Source organism: Labrus bergylta, chromosome 7, assembly GCF_963930695.1.
Source record: "Labrus bergylta chromosome 7, fLabBer1.1, whole genome shotgun sequence".
NCBI lineage: Eukaryota > Metazoa > Chordata > Actinopteri > Labriformes > Labridae > Labrus > Labrus bergylta.
In genome coordinates this window covers 30,037,394-30,064,078 of record NC_089201.1, presented here as the reverse complement: position 1 = coordinate 30,064,078, position 26,685 = coordinate 30,037,394, and the positions used below count along the sequence as shown (strand labels likewise).

The 26,685-nt window shown below is 40.8% G+C and overlaps 1 protein-coding gene across 1 annotated transcript; it reads left to right on the top strand.

Annotated features, from left to right (window-relative positions):
• Positions 1 to 1,026: 1,026 nt before the first annotated feature.
• Positions 1,027 to 26,471, top strand: LOC109999927 (DENN domain-containing protein 5B). The gene is made up of 21 exons (XM_065957363.1): positions 1,027 to 1,318; positions 8,793 to 8,902; positions 10,255 to 10,966; positions 12,046 to 12,233; positions 14,040 to 14,570; positions 14,682 to 14,913; positions 15,525 to 15,675; positions 17,048 to 17,138; positions 17,226 to 17,345; positions 17,445 to 17,597; positions 18,281 to 18,359; positions 18,457 to 18,532; positions 18,703 to 18,831; positions 18,944 to 19,065; positions 19,413 to 19,558; positions 19,654 to 19,772; positions 21,052 to 21,236; positions 21,429 to 21,511; positions 23,298 to 23,424; positions 23,590 to 23,764; positions 25,096 to 26,471. Exons 1-21 carry the CDS (start codon positions 1,207 to 1,209, stop codon positions 25,277 to 25,279), a joined length of 3,825 nt encoding a protein of 1,274 aa, XP_065813435.1. The 5' UTR covers positions 1,027 to 1,206; the 3' UTR covers positions 25,280 to 26,471.
• The last annotated feature ends 214 nt before the right edge of the window (positions 26,472 to 26,685 follow it).

The window sequence follows — 26,685 nt, the reverse complement described above, 5'->3', positions numbered from 1 at the left end:
AAAGTGAAGATAGGACTCTGAAAACTCTGAAAGCATCACAGACAGTGGGACTCGGGTGTTACACCCATTGTAGACAGTCATGACTCACAGAGTTATTTTCAGAGGAGATACTTGATTTCTACATTTAAGTGTGAAAAATCACATATAAAGACTTTAATGTATAACACTTGTTGGGATTCTTCCAGAATAAAAAAAAAATCTTATTTTCTCCTCTACTTTTCATTGAAACTGAAAGAAGGATTTTGGTCTTCCAAGTTTTAATAGACAAAGTTAAAGAGTGACATCAGAATATGAGATATTCAGATTTTAGTCACTAGAAGTTGAATATCTCAACACATTCGTCCCATTTTACATTAAATGAGCTTTTATGACATGTGGAAAGCCCATTTCTTTCATTCTCAATACTTCAGTTATGATCACGGACCTTTCTGTAAAATGACATTTGAGAGTTTATTCTGATGTTTCCTCAGCCTTTGGGAAGCTCAGCCACTAAATAATTTGTGGGCCTACATGAGTTTTCACATGTTGTCTATGTTGACCTCAATGTGTAGAAGTAGTGCAACTTTAATTTTCATCCAGTATTACTTTCTCTTATTTTCTTCTTAATTCTTATTTTTTTAGAATCTAATGGTTCAGGAAGTTTATCCTTAAATGTGTTTTGAAGCTTTGTGAAAACATGCCTAACAGCATTAATTTAATTATAATAAGTAGAATGATAAAGGTTAGATAAATAAAACACTAATAATATAATCTGCTGCTCTAAATAAAGCCTATCTAGTTCTGGTTAGAGAGAAATTTAAAAATATATAATTCCTTTAAACTGTAGGCCTTTTAATGTGTGGAGGTATAATGATGACATCAAGAGAAACATTAAAAACGAGGCTGATTTCACACTGATGATGAGGAGGATGATGATGCGTTTGGGTCTTTTGTCCCCTCCCTCTGTCACAGGCCTACACATTTCCTGCTCCCCCCTCCTCCTCCCCCTCCTCCTCCCTCCTCCTCCCTCCTCCTCCCAGGCTGGGTGACCATCTCTGGATCCTCCGGAGCTCCAGCAGCAGAATCACAGCGCGGACAGGCAGCGCACGGATCAGGATCTTCGGTTTCGGATTAGTCCTCCTCACAGCTATGAACATCCACCACGCCAAATAAGAAGAAGTAAACGGAGCTCTCTCTCTCACACACACAATAATAATCGCATCGAGGATGAACGGGACTGCAGGATCGATCACAGGAGCGGCTTCTTGCCGTTTCGCCCACTATTTTGTTGTGTGTGGGGTGGACACGGAGACGGGCCTGGAGCCGGACTACGGAGCAGGTACACGGTCTATAAACAATAGGGGGGGGGGGGATTACAACATTACAACATTACAACATTACAAAACACAGACACACATTGGGATGCTTTAATGTCATGGGCTACTTCATGTTTTTTTAAAAATGCACCACTTCGCTTAGGCCATGTGTGGCGGAGTGACAACCATTTGGATATGTTTTGATTGGACGTCATATTTCTCTTCCTCTCTTCCTTTGTTGATCACACACTATCTGCCAGGATCTGCGTAGAAAGCCAATTAATTAATTAATTAACAAGAAATTTCAAATAATTTCAGAATCTGTTTACAGGTTGTTTTTTTGGGTCAAGATTTGTGTAATTATAAATACATCTCTAAATATAGACAGTAGAGAAAGGTAACCTTAACCAAAGAGACATCCAAGAGATCCCATTGGTCTTACTAGTTCAAACAATTTGATGGAATTTAAAAACATTTCACAACCCATTGTCTTGTCTCCTTCATGTAATGTCTGCTCTGGGAAAACATTGCACCTCCCTCCGCTGTGTTTTCATCATATTTTTGAGCCTGTCAGCTCTGAGATTATAAATGTTTAGTCATCCACTTCTCTACCAGGATGAATAAAAATAAAGCAGAGAAAGGGTTTAATAGAGAGAGATGACAACAGTGTTCGTTCCTGCCCAATAAAAAAAAAAAAAAGAAGTGGAGCACAGATGGAGCATCCAGGCAGGCGGCGGTGGTGGTGGTTCATGGATAACACAGCAGCTCCCAGATTACACTGTTCTGTTCTGTAAATCTGAGAGCAGTCATAATCTGTGTGATTGCTCTCTAATTTACTGCTGTAACAAAAAAACACACACAGATGTATCCTTCGAGTTCCTGTTGCCCTTCTCACCAAAAAGCCCATAGAGGTCAGAAATGTGATGTTGTTGCCACGGTGATAACAGCTGTAGTAGTGATGCTGCTGCTCCTGATGCTGTATATTTGTGGAGTTTAGAAACAGGGATCAGGTGGTGTAAGCGTCTCCCAATTTGAGGTGTTGACATGCAGCTGGGTATAAGGTGAGGACAGATATCAACCCAGGGGCTCTCGGTGACGAATGCACGTGTTTTTTGCTCTGCATGTGCATCACTATGTGCGCGGGGAAGAACCACACAAGGCAAGGCAAGTTTATTTATGTCGCACATTTCAACAACAAGGCGATTCAAAGTGCTTCACACAAGACATCAAAAAGCATCATGACAGAGGAAAGAAAAGAAACATTAAAATAGAACATTTAAAAAATCACTGAAATTATTAAATCTAAAAATATGTTCAAATAAAAATAATAATTCAAATGAAATTAACTGAAATAAATAAAGCAAAAATATAAAAAGAGTTAAAAGTTACAGTGCAAGGGATCAGTTGCAGGCTGCGTGACATCGTGCTAACGTTACAGTGTGCTAACATGACAGCGTTAAAATTTAAAATCTTCTTAAAATTGTTTAACACAGGTGCAAGTGTGCGACTTGCAGACGGCTCCAGCCTCATTCCCAGCTCTGAATCACACCTTGTATTCCTCTTCTAACTCATTGTATCCAGATTCTCAAGGGGGCTGAAACCAGACCCTGCCTTTGTATTTTCTCTCCCTCAGCTGAAGGCCTTTTTTTTTTAGTAGCCTAAATATCACATCTGACTGTATCATGTTGGAGAGGGTAGCAGGCTGCAGATTATTTAGTGCTCACTCTCTAACCATAGGGGAGCGATATCTGGCTCCCTGCAGGGATGACAGCGCAGCTACTGGCTGGTAATATCAAAGCTCCAGCAATCTGCTTATGTAACAGCAGGTCCTTTCTGCAGCAGCATGGGGTCTCTGCTCCTTTTAAAGGGGGTTTCATTCTCTCCATACATATCCCTTATACTGCTGCAAAGCCAGAGGCGTCCATTCTTCTAATAAACAAGTACAGTCTTTGGATGATGCAGTATCTGTGTGTGTGTGTGCGCACGCGTGTGTGTGTGTGCGTGCGTGTCATTAGTGAATGCCTACAGAGAAACAATCTGCTCTTGTTGGCTTCTCAATAGATGCCACTTTGTGTTTTCTGCAGCCTAATCAAATTTCACATGACGTTGTTGCCTGTTGGCACGCTGGATGGCGGGGAGGCTTCAGGGCCCGTTCAGGCCTGATGACTGATACGGAGGGGGGGCAGGAGGGGGGGCAAGAGGGGGGGGCAAGAGGGGGGGGGGGGGGTGACATCAGCAGAGGGCAAGAAGAACTCCCTGACCGAAACATTTGAGAGCTGCTGCTTTGTAATGTTGAACAGACACTGCACCGAGATGTCTTTTTTTAACAAAAAGAAATTCCAGCGTGTCTTATCTTATTTTTAGGCCCCGCCACACTTTTCTTTTATCTTTTTTTATTTTAAGCTCAGAAGTCTGTGTTTCAGACAAAAAGGGAAAAATGTGTCATTTTTTTGTGATTAATCTCGAGTGGATGGACAAATCTGTGATGCAAAGAAGAATTGATTTAAAGTGTTTTAAGCTAAAAAAAGGAAAATCTCCTCGTCCGTCATTCAGAGCCGGCTGCCATTTGCTGCACATTTTAATCTCTTTCCACTGTTTATACCTTCCCCTCATGGACTCGTGTAATGACATGATGGACGGGATGGAGGGGGGTGATTCATTTTGTTAAAATGACTTTTTTTTTTTTCCTAAATGATGGATGATCGTCTTTCTGAGTGCTCGGTCATTTCCTGATAAAGTGAGTCTGCTGTAGACATGGGGGAACCGTTTAAGGCTGTACATCTTTGTGATTAATGTCCAAACCTGGGAATGAATATGAAAGTCAAAATCACCTGTAAAACATAGACGATATGGACGTTATAGTGACAGCGGGAAGGACATTTCTGTACTGAGGATTAGAGCTGAAACAGAAATGCATTTTGTTTGTTTTCTCAAGGTCTTATGTTTCTCGTTATCTTGAGGTTACAAAGTTCAAGATAATAGTTTATTTTTACAATTATCTCTAGACAACAAAGCTTGTTTTCTTGAGAGCGTTTTATGGTGATTTAGAAAACAAAACAATAATACACTGCTCACGGTGATAAGTCAAACCAAGACATGCCATGCTGCTCGTGCCCACACTAATGAAGTACGTTCAGACTTGGACAGTTTGACTTTGAGATGTGATGATCCTTTGATATTTTGTTTTAGGGGTGTCAGTCAGGTCTCTCTCCTGGCATTTAAGATAAGTCGGTTGTTTTTTGTCGTTTTAAGTTTTAGTTGAGTTTTTTGTTCGGATTATTTGAACCAAAAAGTCACACAACAAGTGTGACCCTTACATTCAATGACAAAACCCCACAAATAAAAACTCGACAAATGAACCCTGTGGACCCACAATATAAACTCAAACACTCAACCCACACTCAAAAAATAACAAATATTCAATATCCCACAATCCCTCAGTCCAGAAACAGTCCAACTCAAAATTCCACTTTGGGTTTTTACTCAGTTCCAACAAAAAATGGGGAAAAGATCTTCAGTTCAGTTTATGAAAACTAACAAAATAATATTTTCAAAGTTTGCAGCTGTGGGGATATGACAAAAAAAACAAGTTGTGACCTCTAGAAAACAACGTGAAATGCCACATTATAAATGTAAAGATACATGTTGACTGGAACGATCTACCTGTAAACATCAGAACAATAAATTCACTACTCAGTTTTTACTTTTCTCACAAAACCATGTTGCTGCTTCTAATGGTAATGTCCTCTTATCTTCATTATGTGCATCTACCTCTGATGATTTTGTGTGTGTGCTGTGGCTTTGCGGGAGGGATACATGGGGGTTTGAGAGCCTGTCTGTATCACACTGTACTGTTGTGTTTTTGTTTTTATGTTGGACCCTCAAAATCCATCAAATAAACAGATTTTCTCACAATGTCATCTTAGGGCACAAAACATAAAATGTTAAGGAGCTAAATATTATATCAAATTGAATATGGGTGAATTAGCCTAATGTGGCTAAGTCTGACATTTTTTCATTTTAGACTTCTGGGATATATTACAACATGAAGCTATTCATTAAATCCACACCCAGTAGGATGTCCCCTAATCAAACCCAAAGAGAAAATCCAGGATGATTTGCATGTTTCCTAAAGTGGGACAAAGGAAATTTTGATTTAAAATAACAAATATAGAGTTTATTTACAACGCAATATAATATTTTTTGATGAACAAGCATATCATAAAGAAAGTAGGATTGTTTTATTTATGTCCCTGAGCTTTGGGTGGTCTTCACGCTGTGTACTTCCTGTTTGAAGCTTGTATCATTCTACTCTATGATTGGACATTTGAGAAGTCATGTTATTTAGATCACATGACATCACAACTTGTGTTAACCCTTAGTTTTATTGACTTTCATTTGTTGTAGGAAGACCTACACCCACTTGAGCTTAGGTGTCCCACATTTGGCTAATGCACCCGATCTTGTCAGACAAAACAAGCAATTTGAAAGGATTTTCTTTGGTTTCAGGAAATTGTGATAAGATAGTTGTCTCTTTTTAATGACGTAGGCCAAATGTTAAATGTACATTTCAGTTTAAATCTGATTCTTTTTCTATTAAAATGATCCGCTTGTTAGCTGCTGGTTTGTTCGCTGCTGGTTTGAAGACATTAAGTATTCTTTAACATCCTTAGCTCACACATGGTTTCTTCTGTGTTTGTTACCATGGTGAGAAAAGGAAACATTCAAATGACAGCCTGACTGAAAGAGGCGTTTAAGCTCTCGTTCTCACACTGAAACAAACCTCCCTCTCAGTACCCACTGTCTCTGAGACTCTTGGGTGGAAACTCGTGTTTAAATGATTGTCTCTCTAAATTGGGTCAGCTGATGAAACAAAAAGTGACGTAGCTTTGCCTTCAAGGCCGCCGCGGAATTTGCTACCATGGCAACAAGGTGTCCTTCTGTGAGGCTTGATTCTTCCCCCCCTTCAGCGCTGACACCAATTTCTATCTGTAGCAAAGAACATTGACTCTCGCTCTCTCCTCCATTAGCTCGTATCTCCCACCTACCAGGGTGACTCAGTTTAGCTCCAAGTGGTGTTCCTCTCTCGCTCAGCTTTCCCTCTCAGGGCGCTGTGCGTCATCTCAGGCAGGTGAGGTGGATGTGTGAATGCTGAGTGAGTGTGCCTATGTTCCCATGAGCTCAGTGTTCCCAAAGCTCGAATTTGTCATAATATGACACATAACAGAGACAATTCTCTTCAGTGTTTGTTTTTCTCCGTTTATATTAAAAAAATTACCCAAATACAGTTTTAATCCCTCAAAGCTTCACTCTCCAATGTGTAGCCGAGTGTCTTTGACTGTCTCCATCGTGGCTGAGCAATTCATTCAAATGTCATTATATTGCATTTTGAGGGCTCACAATGATCACAAAATAATATGTAAACATGTGAACATGATGCTTTCTCACGCAGTACAGGATGTGTATATTTATTTATAAGCGTTCTGCTTTTACAACATTTTGATGCTGTCACTTCAAGCTAATGCTAACTTTCTGCTAACTCAGCTTGGGGTCGGCCCTCTGTTCCCACATTTCTAGGACATTTTCAAAATGAGGTCTTGTGTTCCTTCATTTCCCTTCAATTTAAGCCCCATCCTCCCACAAGATCTTTTTAGAAGCACTTTAGAGTAAATGAATGAATGAGTAATTTTATTTCGATCAGCGGCAGCAGAAATCGTCACAATCACAAAAATAAAACAGGCTGTAGAAAAGGGTTCGGCTGAAGCAGAGCTTATAGATGCTGAACCCTTGTTCTCCTTTCCTTAAGTCAGACAAACAAAACCAGATAAGTACAAATACGCATACGGTATATACATGTTATACAATCACTTGCTACATATATGCATATACATACCTACATACACATGTTGGGTGTAATTTTCTACCAAATTGGGAGAAAGGGGGACAAAAGCTGATACAAATTTATGAAAAAGGAAATGTGGGAACATAGGCACGCTCTCCTCAGCTTAATCGATGCTGCTGTAGTTGTCGGAAATAAAAGCTTTTAAAATGTATTTTGGATTCAGGTGAAACATTTTGCAAACACAATTATTATAAGAGCATCAGATTGAACCTTGGCCTGCACGATATAAGGAAAACGTGCGACGATGTGTGATAGCATTGTTTTATATCGCGATAATGATATGAAGTGCGTTGACCGATTTTGAATCACCAGATTGTTTGAACATTTTTGTTTGCAACATTTTCCTCCTGAATCCATTATATAAACAGATGTTTTCACCACTAACTTGGCACCATTTGACAGCTGGTTTAAGCTTCATCAACACGGTGTGGGAGCATGTTATGAACATTTCCCCCGGTTTGCATCCAATAATTAAAACGTCCGATGCTGAGTTAGAAAGCATTGCTTGTTTACAAAAATGAATTTATTGCGTTAAATTAAAACTCCTACGATGTGTTTAATGTGAACAATCATATCGCGATAACGATTAATTGTGCAGCTCTAATAGATACTGTGAGATAAAGCCAATATGGGATCTTATGTTTGATTATCCCACTTCATGTTGTTATTGAAGTATTGAACGGTGGATCAGTCTGTGTATTTTCTCATGTGGATTAAAACAGAAATTCAAACATCCATATCTCTTGATATCTCTTGGGGAGATGAACTTAGAATAGAGGACCTTGAGAACAAAGTGATGACCACACATCTACAGTTTGCAGCCTAAAAGTAGACCAGTAGTTTATATTGCTGTCAGCTCAATCTGAACATCAAGCCAGACAGCACTGTCCAAGGGCAACCCTCACATAGGGGACGAGTAATGAAAGCACCTCATTCACTGCTGACAGATGAATACACACACACACACACACACACACACACACACACACACACACACACACACACACACACACACAGCTTATTTCTATGTCTTTTTTTAGCTGCTCCTTTTGCACAAACACATCGACCTCTGACTGTAACGGGAGCTGGAAGCTGACACAAGAGAGTGAACAGAGGAGAAACTTTGAGCCGTGCATCAAATCCCTGCATTGTGAAAACCAGAATATAAAGTGAAGAGTGTGTTGCATCCACTGCAAACTCAGCCCCTTACATACACAGGTAGCTGTTATCTCTCATCCTTCATCCTCCTGATGGATGAAGACGCAGCATGTTTGATCTCTTCTGTGCTCCCCACATGCATAAAGAGTTTTGTGCTGCAGTGTGTCAGGGACGATGCTGTGCTGCATTTCCAGTCCATCTTTATGCTAATCAGTGGAGTTACATAACTCTTGAAGGGATTTTCCCTCTTCCTCCGCAGAACCGCTCCGACCGGCAGCAACAGATGAACAAGGCCGTCCTGTCCGTGCTGTTTCATAAATCAAAGCTGCTGTCATTACGTATTCAGCGATGGTGAAGGTGAAAGGTCACGCTGCACTGCTGATGCCATCATGCCCCTAAACGTTTCTTTTTCTTTTTGTTGTTTGTCTGTCTTGCAGGAGAAGGCTTCGAGCAGAGCCCCATTCGGAGATCCTTCAAGTCAAAGGTTCTGGTGCACTACCCTGAAAACACAGACAGAAACCCTTTCAGTAAAGATGCTGTCAACATGGTGAGATCTTCAATAACACTACAAACATGGCCGCCCTTGTTTTCATTGTCGTCCATTTTCTCTCATAACCATAGAAATGAAAACGAGGACTACAGTATGTGTGCCCTGTATGTGCTGAAGGTAGAGAAACAAGCAGATAATCAACATGAGAAAATAAGTCATTTCAATCATTTGCTGCTTAGAATAGAATAGAATATAATAGAATTACTTTATTGATCCCAAAAAAGAAAATATAGGTCAGGATGATGAAAGCATCAGCCTCATGAGAAGTATCAGATGTCAGATGGAATTCAATAAATCTCAATATCGTACTTGCCTTTAAAAGAAGATGTTGTGTACAGCCTCAGCCAGCGGCGGCCCCGGCGGCTCGCGGCGGCTCGCGGCGGCCAGCGGCCAAAACACAAGACCAGCCTGTCGGCAGCAGCCGTCTCGCCGCTATATTTATATTTTTTCTCCATAGAGCCTGTTAGCATAGCTTCCGAGCAATATGCCGGATGTTAAGTTTTGATTCTGGGAGTGAGTTCCCACCCACTGATCTGTGATTGGTCTGTAGCTTCAGTGGTCAAAAAATATAAGGAAATAGCGTTGTAGTTTCACCCCGCTAACCGCAACAGCTTCCAGTGACGCAATATGACGTGACTCCTTTTGAGACTCAGAAATACAAAGATTTCACATCTCAGGGGAAAATGAGGGCGGGATGCACGAGCATTCAAAAATACTACCAGGTTTCTAATGATACAAAGATTAATGCTAATGGGTGAAGTTTCCCTTTAAATGGTTTTCACAGAACAAAGAACTCTATGTTGTCATGGTGATCTTTGGATGTACATACTCAGCTATTCCTCGTGTCTTGTAGTCGATAAGCTTCTGTCTATTTTATGTCAACATGTTTTCCTTTAGCTCATAAGATAGTCCAATTAGAATATAATATAATATAATATAATTTCTTATCATCATATTACTTCAGCATCTTTTGCACTATTCACCACTGCACTGTTTCATATTTAGTCATGTAAATATTAGTCTTTTCTTATTCTGTTTATTGTTAATATTTAATGTTGTACCTGTACATAAGAGAGCACAGTTCACCAAAGTTAAATTCCTTGTGTGTGTAAACATACCTGGTCAATAAATCTGATTCTGATTCTGATAGATGTCAAAGTATAATACTGCCAGTGTTTAAAACATTTCCTTTTTTTTAGTTTTTGTTCAATGTTAGCAGAGTTGTTTGGAATTACATATTTGATTGTTTTTTTTTTTGGTTTTATTAACATGAAGTCATCATTCAGGAAAACATTTAATTTAAATCCTCTTTTATGTTCTCTCTTCTTTCTCCGTCTCTTCCTCCTCAGCTCTGCATGCCGAGGGGTCTCTCCTTCTGCACGCAGGCCGACAGACTCGACCCTCAGTTTCACTCCTTCTCCATGTCCTTCGACGACGGCGCCCGAGCCTACGGCTTCGTCCACACCTTCTACGAGGAGGTGACCTGCGCTCAGATCATCACGGCCATGCAGACTCTCTTCCAGATGCACCACGTGGAGCACCACTCCGCTTCCTCCGCCTCCTCGTCCTCGTCCTCGTCCTCCGCCTCCTCGCCCTCCACCTCCAGCATGGACTCGCTCGTGAGCAGCTTGGACGAGTCGGACGCCGAGTCCCTGGTCGGGGTCAACTCCTGCCTCGGCTGCGCGAGCTCCTTCGATCCGGCGCGGGACACCCTGTACGTGTCCAAAGCCCTCTGCCTCCTCACGCCGCTCCCCTTCCTCCAGGCTTCTCGACAGTTTCTGTCTCAGCTGCACCAGGCGGTGACATCGCAGACCGCCCCGCCCCTCCCGCTAGAAAGCTACATCCACAACATCCTGTATGAGGTGCCGCTGCCCCCACCAGGCAGGTCGTTAAGGTTCCACGGGGTGCAGGGGCCCATCCTGTGTCAGCGGCCCGGGCCGGGGGAGCTTCCCCTTGGGGAGTATCCCCTCAGAGAGGCGTTCTCCCTGCTGGGGGTCGACAGCATGGTGCAACTACTAACCTGTGCCCTCCTGGAGACACAAGTCCTGCTTTACTCTCAGGGTAACACAATAAAGTTATTATAAAAATATTATGTTGCAAACATTGAATGCAAATACAGTCATATGTAGAATCTGTTTCATGATATTCTTAAACAGTAGGAGTGTGACTGTCTCAATCAATTAATCATCGTTTTATTTGTATAGCACAAAAACCTTAGAAATGTTATCACAAGACTCTTTACAATCAAAGCAGATCTACAGCTTACTCTGTTAAATTTGAGGAGAAACTTAAAGGCTTTATATGTAATTTTTTTTTGATCCAGCAGATGTCGCCCTTGAGCACCAGCATGAAACCAAAACAACTCGCGCTGCATTGTTGTGTTAGCATGCTAATGCTAGCGATCTTTATTATGCTGGTATCTTCACACTGCATGTAAATTTACCTGAAATGAGCGTGATCTAGAAACACAGTTAAGCAGTGAGTACAGTATGTTATTCTTCTTTTCTCTAGTCCCTCAATTAAACAACTTTTATACACGAGGGGAGGAGTCAGCCGGCCGTCCTGGCGATGTAAACAAAGTGAAGATAGGACTCTGAAAACTGTGAAAACATCACAGACAGTGGGACTCGGGTGTTACACCCATTGTAGACAGTCATGACTCACAGAGTTATTTTCAGAGGAGATACTTGATTTCTACATTTAAGTGTGACAAATCACATAAAGCCTTTAACCACATTTTTTTTTTTTTTTTGCAGAATTAAGCATCTCCAATACAAAAGCAACGTTATAGGAAGTCATTAGAGAAAGCCATAATTCAATTAATGAAGTTAAAAAGTTTTTCTTCTTTCACATTTTACATTAAAGTTACTCCAAAATGCAACATCCAATAGGAACAGGACTGGTGGGATTGAGGTTAAATTCTGCAAAGAAACTGGCACCGCTACTTCATGAGTATTTAACATCCACAGTCATTAACAGTCGCTGCTCTCTGAGGCTTGTAAACAAGATTATAATTAAATAGATCCATAAGAAGCCGATGTAACAGCTTCATTAACGTACTGTTAAAGAGAATGTACTTCATCCCCTGAAAAGAATTTGTGATTGCAGGTGATTCATTTTATCTCCTTCTCTGTCCTCAGACTACCAGCGTTTAATGACGGTGGCCGAGGGCATCACCACCCTGCTGTTCCCGTTCCAGTGGCAACACATCTACCTGCCCATCGTTTCCACGCCGCTGAATCACCTCCTGGACGCTCCTGTGCCGTTCCTCATGGGTATCCAGCACAGGGCCGGCGCTCAGCGGTCCTCTCTCCACCTACCGCACGAGGTACAAAAAGTAAACAAAGACCTCTATAGAATCTTAAGAATAACGGTGATCAAACAGAAAACTAAAAACTGGCTTAAACCAACCCCACCATAAATAATTAAATGGGAAGAAACAATTAATGACGTTTATAATATGGAGAGAATTACACAGAGGATAAGGAATCTAGGTGACGTCTTTGAGTCACGATGGAAGAAGTTAACAGACACAGATTTAAAACAGGGGGGAAATGAAGATCAACAAAGAGCGAAGCAGATGGTGAAGAACACATAGACAGAAATAGATAAATAAATACTATTAGAGTAGAACTATCCAAGGCCCACTTTTTATTTTTATTTATTTTATTTTATTATTATTATTATTTTTTTTTTATAATTCTCTGTTGTTTTTTTGCTCTCTTTTTATTTTATTCTTTTATTTTTATTTTTTTCCCTTCCTTTTTGCTCACTCTTCTTTTCTGTCGTAGAATGAGCTAACAGAAATATTTATCCATGCCTGTATAGATGATGATGCACTTATGGGTAGATCTTCTATACAAACCAAATGCAAATGTATATATGCTCATTCTGACGGTTTATGTTGTTTTTCTTCAAAACTATCAAATAAAAAGTATTAAAAAAAAGAAGTAAACAAAGATCTCCTGTGCAAAAGGCGTCTGTTGTTTCCTGGGAAACATTGCCAGTGTGATTATCAGGATGTAGAAATAAACATTCAGAAAAAAAACGGAGGTCTGCTCTCACAGCCATTTGCTGATCTGCTCTGTGCTGAATTTTGAGGTTTGACTTTGCCCTCTGCCTACAGCGTGTCGAGACGATTTATATCCTCAGAGCGTCGCCTTCCCCCCTCCCTTTTATAAATCCAGTACTGAACCCGAGTTCACTTTCTGCTGCATGAATATCTCACTGAAGCCTCTTTGATGTCGCTCTGCCCCAGAAAAAAAAAGGAATTTGAAAGAGAGCTCGGGGGGATGAAAGCAAAAAAACGCAGAGCATGAAGGATGCAGAGAAATGGGACTTACTGAATAATACATGCAAAATTAGGAAATGAATTGGCATTCATTCTTTGAGTTTTGCGATTGTATTCTCTCTGTGGTAATATGCCAGGAATGTTTAAAGAAACATTTATAATTAGGGTTGGAATAGGGGGGTATTAAGTGTATTTCCAATGGATCAAAAAACAACACTTAAATGGTCCTCCTTGATATCGATTTGCAGAGAAAACTGTAAAATGTCTGATCTTCGTATTTGATTGAGAGAGATGCTTAAAAGGAAACATTTACTAGTAAGATGTAGATGCACAGAGTTAGAAGATGTCTGCTCTTCAACTCGTCTCCCAGAGTCCCCTGAGGCTGCAAACTGAGCGCCTGAGGTCACTGTTGAAGGCCACGCTGCTGCTGACTGCGCTGCTTACAGAAGCACTATTTTTAAATTCCTTCTCACAGTTTTGTAACTGGTTGCTCAGTAGATTCATAAGGGCACAGTTAACCTACAGGTTTATGATTTGTCAGCCTGTGTGAAAGCCAGATATGCAGATTTCAACAGCGTCCCCTGTTGCCGTGATAACAGTAATCTTTCTATAATCCTTCACATGCAGATATCTCATCTGCCAATAAGGGCTTATCATGGTGAAACACCAAGAATCTCTTAATGGAATGAATCTTCATCTCTGATTTTAATTTAATATTAAAGCTCAGACACTTTGGTTCATGTGATGAATGTGAGTCAGTGCATGGAGATGTTTTAAACCTCTTGTGACATTCAGACAGAGAAGCCAGCTGAAAAGTGTTTTCCTTGTGTTTTTTTCCCACAGGCCAACTTGTGCTTTGTGGACATCGACAACCACTGTGTCGAGGTCCCCGAGGACCTTCCCCTGTTTCCAGACCAGACTGAGCTCGTCCAGGAGCTGAGCGAGGTTCTGCTGCGTTTTGGACTCTCTCCACAGGGCAGCGCTGTCACTAAGCCCGCCACCACCACCGCCGCCACCACCACCGCCGCCGCTGTCACCTCCCCTCGCCTGAGCAGCCTGGTGCTGGAGGACCTGATGGAGGACAGGAGGAACGGGAATCTCGGAGGCGAGGAGCTGGCGGTTTTGGAGAGGCTGCAGGCCCTGGCTCGCAGGTGCGGAGGAGACAAGACGTCGGATGGAGGGAAGACGCTTAGACACGTGTTTGAGGAGGAAGAAGAGGAGATGAGGGATGCAAAGCTGAACATTCAATTGAGGGAGGTGCTTTCTGGACGTTTTGCCGCCATGTTTGGCAGGTATGAAGAGTTTGTTATCCACAGCGCTCTGGATTTAGACTCCTGGTTGAGCAACCGAGAGGGAACTGCCAGTTTTGACAAGGTAATACGATAAATGTTGTTTCATAGATGAATTGTTCTTGATACCTCAATAATGAAAGGAACATTAAATCTCTGTTTCTGTTATATGTGTTTGTGGTCGTCACTTTCTCAGGGTTCCTTCCTCTCAGTCCAGTCTTCAACCCACTTACACTTCCTGTCCCGTTTCCTGGAGACGTCCATGTTTGCCTCTTTTGTGGACGGGAAGGTGATATCTCGCTGGGCGGACAGAGAGCCGCTGCAGCAGCTGTTTGACAGCCGTCTGGAGAGAGAGCGACTGTACGATACAGACGAGGAAGACGCCCACAACTGTCACTACAGAAAATGCACCTCGCTCTTTGAGTCAGGTACGGCACATCCTGAGATGCATTCACATTAAAGAGGATCTTTCACGATTTAAATTACATTTTGGTGTAAGGTGGAGCACAGAATAAATACTTAGAATCTGCAAATTAGACTCGAGGACATTTATGTAAGAAAAACAGAAATCTTACAGTGAATATTTACTGGATCAGTGTTGCTCTAAAGTTTTCTCTTCTACCAGAAATGCCATAGATTTTTATTTAGTAATGAAAGTATAACGCATTCTCAAAAGTTTACTGGAGACTCGAGTTAACAGCTTCTGGAGGGTAGAGGGTAGAGTTATGGAATTAGAGAGGTTTGAGAGGGAAAGAGTATTATGTGGATAAACAGTAAACATTACTGTGTGTCCAATGAAAACAGTTTCAAATCTTCTGTTTTGATGTCCTGCCAAGCTCACAGTAAAAAATGCACTGATTTCCTCTCAGTCTATCTGTACCATTGTTTACATACAGACTCTGCGACAGATGTGTTACTGCAGCACTCTACAAATGTCCGTCATGCTGTCACTTTTCTTAGCAATAAGAGAAACAATATTTTGCAACATCACCAACATAAGTATAAAAAATATAATCCATTGCTTTGTTTGTCTCTGCAGCTCAGGCCGTGGAGCGCAGGATGCTGAAGGCGGACCACACAGCCATACACCCCCACCTGCTGGACATGAGGATCGGCCAGGGTCTTCACCAACCGGGCTACTTCCCCAAACTGCAGGCTGATGTGCTCACACAGGGACAAAACTCCAACAAGTGAGCCTTTTTATTTCCTGCTTCTAATCAGAATTCAATGCAAATTGCTGTTTTTAAACACAAACGTTTAAAACTGTCTACAAAAGTTAGAATCAGTTTGGGTAGAACAATTTAAATAATGGAAAACAGTTATAATCTGAGGCACTCTGTAGCTGAGTTGGTGATGATCACACTCCATATACAGAGAGTCCAACTCTTGCCCTTTGGTGCATGCAATCCCCCCCCACCCCCCCACCCCTCTCTTTCCCAAATGTTCTGCCTCTCTTCAGCTGTCCTGTCCATGAAAGCACACTGAAGAAGTTCTTTAGAAACGTTCTTTTTGGCTCATACCTAAATGGTTATAATAGCTACCTCAAAGTATAGTTTAGATCAGGGGTTCCCAAACGTTTCAGCTCGGGACCCCACAATAAGTGTGCTCGAGACTGGGGACCCCCCACAGTCCCTGTATGTTTATATAATATGTAATTTATTGTAAGAAAGGCCAGCAGAACGTCTCCATGTATAAACTGTAGGACTGAGTATTTTTATTCATAGGCAGCGATAGACCCTCACATTGTTGCATTTATGTGCAAATTTACCTTCAAATAATTATTTTCAAAGATCACTTTCAGCATATATCTGACTTAATGACTCTAGTTGTGTTTTAAATTCATCTACTTTTTCTATTTATTTTCACAATCACGGTAAAATTTGGTATTTTAAATTATTTAAAATGTTTTATTTGGTTATGGAAGGCATCTCACGACCCCCCTCCCAGTCTCTCACGACCCCTCAGGGGGTCCCGACCCCCACTTTGGGAACCACTGGTTTAGATGGTTCACTTGAAGTGACTGATAAATCATGGAATTTGTTTTCTAAAAGAAAATAACAAAATGTTGAAATAATTACAAAAAAAACAATGGATAAACTGTTCGAAGTAGTTGGATTTTTAATATTGGTAATGACTTGTTTCCACAAAGGTAACATCCTGAGCACACAATATAATAAAAATCACCTTTTGGGACTTCAGTGGCTTTATAGGAAAAACTAAGTATAGTAATGGATGAAACCTTTAATAGATCCATGAATAAATAAATAAATAAAAGTTCCTCCTATAACCGTCTATAAACGGAACAGAAACTACTAATATAACCTAAATGACCTTAATACTGACGAAGTATCCACTTTCTTTGTTTAAGAAGTAAACATTGACTTTGCGATCACATAAACACGTTTTGTAACATAACAAGTTGATAACAGGATGCTTAAGATTCAAGCTGTGTGTAGAATGAAATCTCTGCACATGTGGATCATGTGACCTCTGGGTTTTACCCTCCAAAATAAACAAACACAGAAACAAACGTTTATTTTGTCTTGGTCTGAATGTCAACAGGTGGTCGAGTCGAATGACGGCTTCACGCAGGAGCGACCCCAAGAGGTCAGCAGTGACTGAACTCTCAGGAGTGGACAATGAACAGAGACAGGTATTTACACACACACACACACACACACACACACACACACACACACTGGGCTTGTGTCTGATTTATTCTTTGTCTTCTTTATTTCAGAAACATTCATTTGCGAGGAAAAACCTTCGGCAGTCTAAGCTGCTCGACACGTTGCCACAAGCCGTCGCTCAGACTCACCGAGAGTTTGTCCACGGTCTGCTGAGCGAGTGTCGTCTGAAGGTGAGAACTCCTCCTGTAACCAAGATGGAAGAACTGCTGTCGGCCGTTTCTCTCTGTCTGTAACAGCACAATGATATTCTCTGTTTGGTTTTTTTTCAGACCAAACGGATGCTGATGGAGAGGATGGGGAAGGAGAGCGTTGAACTGGGTCAGGGGGAGGCCAACATCACGGGCCTGCAGGAGAACACACTCATCCACGGCCTGTGTGACCTACTGGAGAGAACCTGGGGCCACGGGCTGCAGCTGAAACAGGTCAGACACACACAGACACACACACACAGACACACACAGACACACACAGACACACACACACACACACACACACACACACAGACACACACAGACACAACATGCCTCATCAGCTCAGATGACCTAAAAAAAGAAAATCTGAATATGTGTTTCCTCATGCAAAAAAAAATAACATCATGCACATGAAGAGCAAGAGGACTTTAAAGGCTTTATATGTGATGTTTTGATCCAGCAGATGTCGCCCTTGAGCACCAGCATGAAACCAAATCAACTTGCGCTGCATTGTTGTGTTAGCATGCTAATGCTAGCGATCTTTATTCTGCTGGTATCTTCACACTGCATGTAAATTTACCTTAAATGAGCGTGATCTAGAAACACAGTTAAGCAGTGAGTACAGTATGTTATTCTTCTTTTCTCTAGTCCCTCAATTAAACAACTTTTATACACGAGGGGAGGAGTCAGCCGGCCGTCCTGGCGATGTAAACAAAGTGAAGATAGGACTCTGAAAACTCTGAAAACATCACAGACAGTGGGACTCGGGTGTTACACCCATTGTAGACAGTCATGACTCACAGAGTTATTTTCAGAGGATAGACTTGATTTATATTATATTTAAGTGTGAACAATCACATATAAAGACTTTAAAAAACAGGCCAAAGATTGACAAATGTGTTTATTCTGAGCAGGGGAAGTCGGCTCTTTGGTCCCATTTACTTCACTTCCAAGCAGCCCAAGGGAAGGCGGGGACACCAGCTGAGTCTCCAGGTCAGAGAATGATCCACTTGTTTTCTTTTTCTTGTGTTAAAAACATACAGAGATAAAAGTGAAATGATCATCTATGTTAAACCTCCTCTCTGTTCAGGGTGTAATGGTTCAGACACAAGAACGGTTGATGACGGCGCTCTTCTGCTGAGAGGAACATTAATACAGGACATGAGGTAAGGAGTGTAGTTTAGACAACGATTAAAAAAAAAAAAAGGATTCTACAGCAGGTGTTTTGTCCTGTTCTCATGGGGTCACGAGAGGTCACCCACAGTTTTAGGAGAAACAGTTGTGTTTCAGACCTTGTTTTTCACTGCTTCTGTCATATCTGTTGTTGTTCTTCCAGGTTCATTCAGACCATGAGTGAGGGTCTATCTGAGGTGGGTCAGGCTCGGGCCTGGATCCACCTGGCTCTGGAGAAGAAGATGCTTTCCCAACACCTTAAGGAGCTACTCACACACCAGGAGTTGCTCAGGTCATAATTCACTCATAGCTGCCCAAGAAGAAGAAGCATGTTTTTATATTCATGGACATCATCCAGAGAGTGATAGTGACTGACTTTTTCTTTATTCTGTTCCCCCTGACAGGAAGCTCTATAAACCTCATGCATTTCTGCTCTGTGAGGAAGAAAGGGAGCAGTTCCTGTTCCACCTGCTCTCTCTCAACACTGTGGACTACCTCTGCTTCACACGCGTCTTCACCTCCATCAGTGAGTCCTGTTCACTTTAACTGAGAAAATGGTGGAATCTACCGGCAGGTTCAGGGACGCTGTCAGTCAGTTTCATTTGAGGTTTTCTGAGAAAAGCCTCGATAAATGATGATGACTCGCTTCCCTGTGCAGGTTTATAACTTTCAAAGACAATGAAAGTTTTTCTCTGTGTTGTGTTTAATCTTCATTGCACCCGGTATCCCATGGCTTCACAAGAAACCGACTGTTAGACCCCAAACAAAAGAGAATATTTCCTCCATACTGCTGATGAGTTTTGTGTTGGAGAATTTAAAGAATGAAGCAAATCAACGTGAATCAGTACAACTCTCTCTCTTGGGTCTCTCCAGATATTCCATACCGTGTTGTCATTGTACCCATGAAGAAGCTGAGCATCGCTATGGCAACAGTTGATCCTTGGGTGTGTGTCTCAGGAGAAATGGGCGATTCAGGAGTTAGACAGATCCCAAAGAACACACAGGAAATCTTCTTCCAGGTTTGTGTGTAATCCTCAGCGATAAGGTCAACATTATGTGTGACAGAGACACATGCTCTGCTACACTGACTTGGTTTGTGCTTTTTTTATTTCAGTGTAAGAACCTGGGCAGGCTGAGCACTCTGCAGCTGGGACAGGAGAACTCCGGCCTGCTGGCCAAGTGTCTGATAGACTGTGTGGTGGTGTACAATGAGATCACCGGACACACATACAAGTACGATTTTTAACTCAGCCTGATCTCTAAACACAGACTGTAACCTCACAGCACAGTGCCTTCATGTGCAAGGAGGTCTTAGTGGGCCACATCTCCTAAATATATGACTTTATATCATACCATAGCATAGCATAGCATACCATGCCATACCATAATACCATGCCGTGCCGTAGCATAGCATAGCATAGCATAGCATAGCATACTATACCATGCCATACCATACTATACCACACCATACCACAGCATACCATAGCATACCATACTATACCACACCATACCATAGCATACCATAGCATACCATACTATACCACACCATACCACAGCATACCATAGCATACCATACTATACCACACCATAGCATAGCATACCATAGCATACCATACTATACCACACCATAGCATAGCATAGCATAGCATACTATACCACACCATACCACAGCATACCATAGCATACCATACTATACCACGCCATACCATAGCATACCATAGCATACCATACTATACCACACCATACCATAGCATACCATAGCATACCATACTATACCACACCATACCACAGCATACCATAGCATACCATACTATACCACGCCATACCATAGCATACCATAGCATACCATACTATACCACACCATACCATAGCATACCATAGCATACCATACTATACCACACCATACCACAGCATACCATAGCATACCATACTATACCACACCATACCATAGCATACCATAGCATACCATACTATACCACACCATAGCATAGCATACCATAGCATACCATACTATACCACACCATAGCATAGCATACCATAGCATACCATACTATACCACACCATAGCATAGCATAGCATACTATACCACACCATAGCATAGCATAGCATAGCATACCATACTATACCACGCCATACCATAGCATACCATACTATACCACACCATAGCATAGCATAGCATAGCATAGCATATCATAGCATACCATAGCATACCATACCATACGGTTCATTTCATAGGGTTATTTCTATAATTAGAAACATTTGTCTTGGTCTAAAATAACCCTCTGCACACAATTAGTAGTCTATACAGTATTTCTAAAAAAACAATCAATATGAATACATTTAACAATGATATAATGACTTATCAATGAGCCTGACTGTCAAATATTTGTTGTCTGAGCTTCCTTCAACACACCCGTAGGAAAGCTTAGCAAAGCTATTTAAACTGTTTTCTTCTATTAAGAAATCACTCATTTTTTAATTCACAATATAATACCGACTTGTTTCCTTCCAGGTTCCCTTGCGGCCGCTGGCTGGGGAAAGGTGTGGGCGATGGAAGCTTGGAGAGAGTTCTCATTGGTCAGCTGGTGACACCTGGTGCTGAGGAGGACGCTGGAAGGTGGACAGGGACGCCTCCGGAGCTGGCCTCTCCTTCACAGACTGTACGGACAGTGCTGGGATCGCTTGGCAGCAGAAGCAGTATGTCCTTTACAAAAGGCACATTCTTTAGTACAATGGATGACCCACTTGTTAGTGTTCTCTCACTACAACAACAGATTCTGCTCCTGTATCACCTTTCTCTATTTAGCTATCCAGTCCACTTCCCCTCATGTTTGGTGTCATTTCATCCTCATGTTTCTCTTTATAACTGCTCGCAATTAATCTTTTCAGGGATGGCAGCTGTCGAGGTGCAAGAGGACATGAGGGAGGCGGCGAATAACCTGGTGAAACACTTCCACAAACCTGAACAAGAGGTATGTCGCTGTCATAGTGAGTGTGTCCCACTGATTCAGCTCCTGCATTCAATTTGTTGCCTCTCTTAATCTGAAACAGTTAATGCAAAATAAGAGCATCTCTGCAGCGACGCGTTAGACTGTCACCCTCCTGCCTGTGTTATTTATATCTCCAACACGGCTCATTACCCTCGCTTTGTCCCATTTGTGTATCAGACTAGCCTCTCTCATCCCAGCAGAGCGCCGCAGCTCTGCAGAGATGTCACTTTGTTTTTCCGATTAATGGGCCGTCACTTCTTTTAAATAACATCTTCAGTGTTCAGGCTTTTTTTTTTCTTTTCAACTTATTTTTTCTTTCAATTTTTGGCACTACAGAAGAAAGAAATAGCATAAAAACAAACAAACAAAAAAACGACAACTACAAAGAAAAAAAAGCAGAAAAAACACACATACAAGACACCCTGTCCTAGGTAAGGTTAAGATAAAGGTTGTTTTTTTTTTGGTTGTTTTTTATTGCATTAGCAACGTCATGGCTGGACTCCATCTCTTAGTGAATTTGTGTTTTTGAAGCCTCATTGAGTGTGTTATTTGTTCCATTTCATATATGTCCCACAATTTCTGTATCCATAAGTCATAGTTGGGGGGGGTTGGGCTTCTGCCAATTCAGCGTGATACATTTCGTTGCTGCTGTAAACAGAATTTGAAGTAAATCATTTTGGCTCCTCCCCCCTATCCCTTAAAAGGTGTGTTCAGGCTTTTAATGGACAAGTGTTTACGTTGTGTTGTTTGATCTTGTTAAAATGAAAAAAAAGAAGAAAAAAAAAGTTGCGATGACCTCTATTAGTCATGTGAGAGGATTTACTTTATTAACCTTTATTTTACCAGAAAAATATATTTGAGAAGGGACTTCTGGCCTAAATAGCAGCATCAAAGCTTTACACATACTCAGACAATAAAATTGCAGAGTTAAGCAGTACGACATGTACATACAGGGAGTGATAGTGATCCTTAATCCTGGTTTTTAAAAACATCCAAGATGATAATATGCTCTAGTTTAAGGAGACTCTGTAGCTCAGCTCAAGATGCTGAAGCAAAAACGTTAAAGCATTTTTACTAAAGACTGAAAAACTATATTATAAGTCAGCGAGACTGAAGGTTGCAGCTGCTGAGAGTTTTGGGAGTCTGTGATAAACATAAATAAGAAGTATGGCCGCATAAAGATGTTCCATCATTCTGTTGTATAAGGAAGACAAACCTACTTTATCATACGAGACACAATGATGTGTGGACAAATCACAAGGCAGCATGGTTCAACATTTACAGTGAGGATGAGATAGCATTAATAAAAATAATTTCACCATAAAGAATAAAAATGTTGCTTGAGTACGTGTTTTCCTTGTAACAAAGAAAAAACTGGATTTGTTTTTATTGAAGAAACCCGATTTAACCCTCTGTTTGTTCGACTCTCAATATGATGACTAAATGGAAAAAAACACAGATATTTATACATTGAGACACATCACCTCATTCTTCAAAGTGAAAATCTGATGAGCATCGTTAACTGCTCTCTTAGACCTTGAAAAGTACATTAGTATATTAGATTTCTCTGGGCAACATGAAATGCTGCTTGAAGGTTGTTGAAAGGATTGCACTCACAAAGGAAGAAGTATAATCAGAGTGTCATCAGCGTAACAATTCAACCTTGTATCAATACCATCTTTACATAAATGATTTATATAAATGATGAATAAGATACCGAGGTAATGAGGTTGAAAGATGAACTCTGTTCCCGTTTCTGTCCTCTCAGAAAGGAAACCTGACGGTCCTGTTGTGTGGTGAAGGAGGTCTGGTGCTCTCTTTGGAGAATTTTCTTCTGCACGGGTTCAAATCTAACCGTCTGTTCCAGAGGAATGTGTTTGTTTGGGACTTTGTGGGTAAGTGCAGCGACATACAACTGATGCTTTACTCCTTAACAGATGTCTGTTTGCTCTGTCTAGTGGCAGTGAATGTAAATCTTACAGAACACATGCTGCATCCTGGTTTCTTTGGTTGTGTTTATGAAGTTAAAGACTGATTTTGTGGTCTACTCCGTTCCGTAGAAAAGGCTGTGGTTTCCATAGAGACAGCGGATCAGATGGGTGACCTGCATGGATCAACGCTGACAAAGGGTCCACCTGTTGACTCGCTGTGCCACTATGTCAACGCAATCAACGTCTCACCCCGAAACATTGGAAAAGAGGGCAAGTTCCAGCTGTTTGTCTGCCTGGGAATTAGGTGAGTGGTCAGATCATTAGAAGTGAAGTGTAAGGTTACAAAAAACAAATCTGACAAATATAACACACACAAAAATAACTCACTTATCTACAAGAGCTACATAACTCGATGATTAATGAACATAATGAGCTGAAAACATTTACATACACTGATCACAACACACAGGAATCAGAGGATGATACTGCATCAACAACAACTGCTGCTACTACACAGAACATTAAGACAGAAGACAAATGATCCGATATCCCCTTTAAAGTCTTCATATGTGATTTTTCACACTTAAATATAATATAAATCAAGTATATCCTCTGAAAATAACTCTGTGAGTCATGACTGTCTACAATGGGTGTAACACCCGAGTCCCACTGTCTGTGATGTTTTCAGAGTTTTCAGAGTCCTATCTTCAGTTTGTTTACATCGCCTGGACGGCCGGCTGACTCCTCCCCTCATGTATAAAAGTTGTTTAATTGAGGGACTAGAGAAAAGAAGAATAACATACTGTACTCACTGCTTAACTGTGTTTCTAGATCACGCTCATTTCAGGTAAATTTACATGCAGTGTGAAGATACCAGCATAATAAAGATCACTAGCATTAGCATGCTAACACAACAATGCAGCGCGAGTTGTTTTGGTTTCATGCTGGTGCTCAAGGGCGACATCTGCTGGATCAAAAAAAATTTGCATATAAAGCCTTTAAACAGCTGGAGCCTGTATGCATATGTCAATAACATCAAGGAACATGTGCATTCTTTTACACAACCATTTAACATAATTAAAATATTTGAAACCTGGGTAAACAGATAATGGGATGGAATAGACAAAACAACAGTAGAGGAGGAGGAGGAGGAGCTGTGCATGTAGATAAAACCTTGTGCTCTCAGGTGTTAAGTCATATGACTGCTGTGATTGATAATGTTCTTGAATATATAACAATTGTAATCTGCAAAGAATAAACATCATCCTTGTTTTCTCTTTTGACACCAGCAGCCAGAAGGAATAATAATTGACTTAACACATAGGTGGTGTAGTTCACTAATAATTCATAGCACTCCTTTTTTTTTTATGAAATATCAAACATAGAAAGTATCATTATTTAGACATCATGACAAGACTTGTGTGGTCTGTGTGTTGACAAGAAAAAACGAACACAATCAATTGAATTTAGATGTATTTGTTATCTTAGGAGATATGTCTCTTTTTCTTTTTTTCTATGCTTTGTACTTTTTCTGTTTTTTCTGTTTTTTTTACTGAATTAAATCACCATCACTTCAATGCCTAACATCATCAGGCATGATTAGTTAACATCATCCAACCTGTTCCTTTTTGACAGGGACCGGCTCCTCTCTCAGTGGCTCCCCCTGCTGGCAGCATTCCCCCTGACAGCACGGACATACGAGGAGGGGGCTCTGCTGAGGGACCGTGCCGCCGTGCACTCGCTCTCCCGCATCTTGCACACACTCAATGAGTTCACGATCACCCTGGAGGCCGCGCTCGTCAAAGGAGTCGACCTCTGACCTTGAAAAATATATGAACTGGCTTTTCCTGCTGTGTTACCTGCTGCAAGGATTTCTGATAGGTTCACAAATTCATCTTTTCATCCCCGGGAGATGGAAGTGCATTCAGACTCTGAAAAATGTGACATATTTAAAACAAAAAAAAAGGACAGTGGACTATAAGAGAATATGCTGGCACCTGGAGCTCCAAACATTTTGCCTTGTTCCTTGATGTAAATGTCTGATATACTGTAATCGCATCAGTAAATAGCCTGATGTTTTCCTATATTTGTTTACACTGTGAAATTCTGTTTCCCCTGAGGAGAAATAGAGAGTCATTCATAACCTCACATCTACAGTAGATATTTTCACAGCTCACACCGTTTACTGTATACCCAACTGTGAACCACTAGGACTCTCCTTTCGACTGCTGTATTGCTTTGCACTTGAATTTTAAACTAAGCACATGCATGGCCAAAATATGTTTGTTTGTTTTATGTCTTATACTGTGTTGTGATATATCAGGACTCAGGCCTTATTATATACAAGCATATTTCTTGAGTTCCTTCATTGAATATCTTAGTATATATATAATCCAGGACAACTCCTCTCCCAAATATGTTAACAAAATGTTATATTCTTAAACTCTTTCCTGTTATTCAGTTTGGAGTCACACACTGCAGAGTTGTGCTCATGGAATCATTGCACTGAAACCAAACTGGTGTCCTCATTGTGTCAGCTCAAATGGTCTTTGTCACTTTGATAGAACGCCTTTCCCCCTCTCTGTTATTGTAAATAAGTTGCCTCATTAGATCTTTCAATAGAATTGTGCCCATTTTCTTATGGTGTAATGAATTTGTGGCATATTTTTTCTGTCTTAAGTGCATCCGGTTTTGTGTCTGTATAAAAACAAAAAGATCCCAGCACTGGTCATGCATTTTTTTTGTTTCTTGACTGTTTAGTTGTCTTCTGATATAGTAGAGCACAGATGTTTCAAAACCATTTGGTATTATGTTGATGTTGCATTTAATTTAACAGATGAAGTATAAAATCACTGTCTCCTGCACTGCCCTGCAAGCACTATGGTACTGACAAAGACCAAGCCTCTCTATTATCATTTAAATACAGATTAAGGGAAGCAATAATAAATTGTTATTTATGAAATGTGTGGTTAAAGAATAAAGTGAATATTGACTGAATGAACACTCTTGCATATGTTGTTGGTGTGTTGTTTATTTATTGTGGAGAAACGTTTAGTCGATGTTGGCTACTAGAACTACTTCTATTTGTTTTGACCAATAAATTATTAGGTTATAGATTATTTAAGAAAATCATGTTATCCTCGGGTTAGTTTTATTTTGCATTAAGTTTTGTTTTTAGTTTATAACTGACATAAGAACACAGATTATATTTTCAAAAACACGATG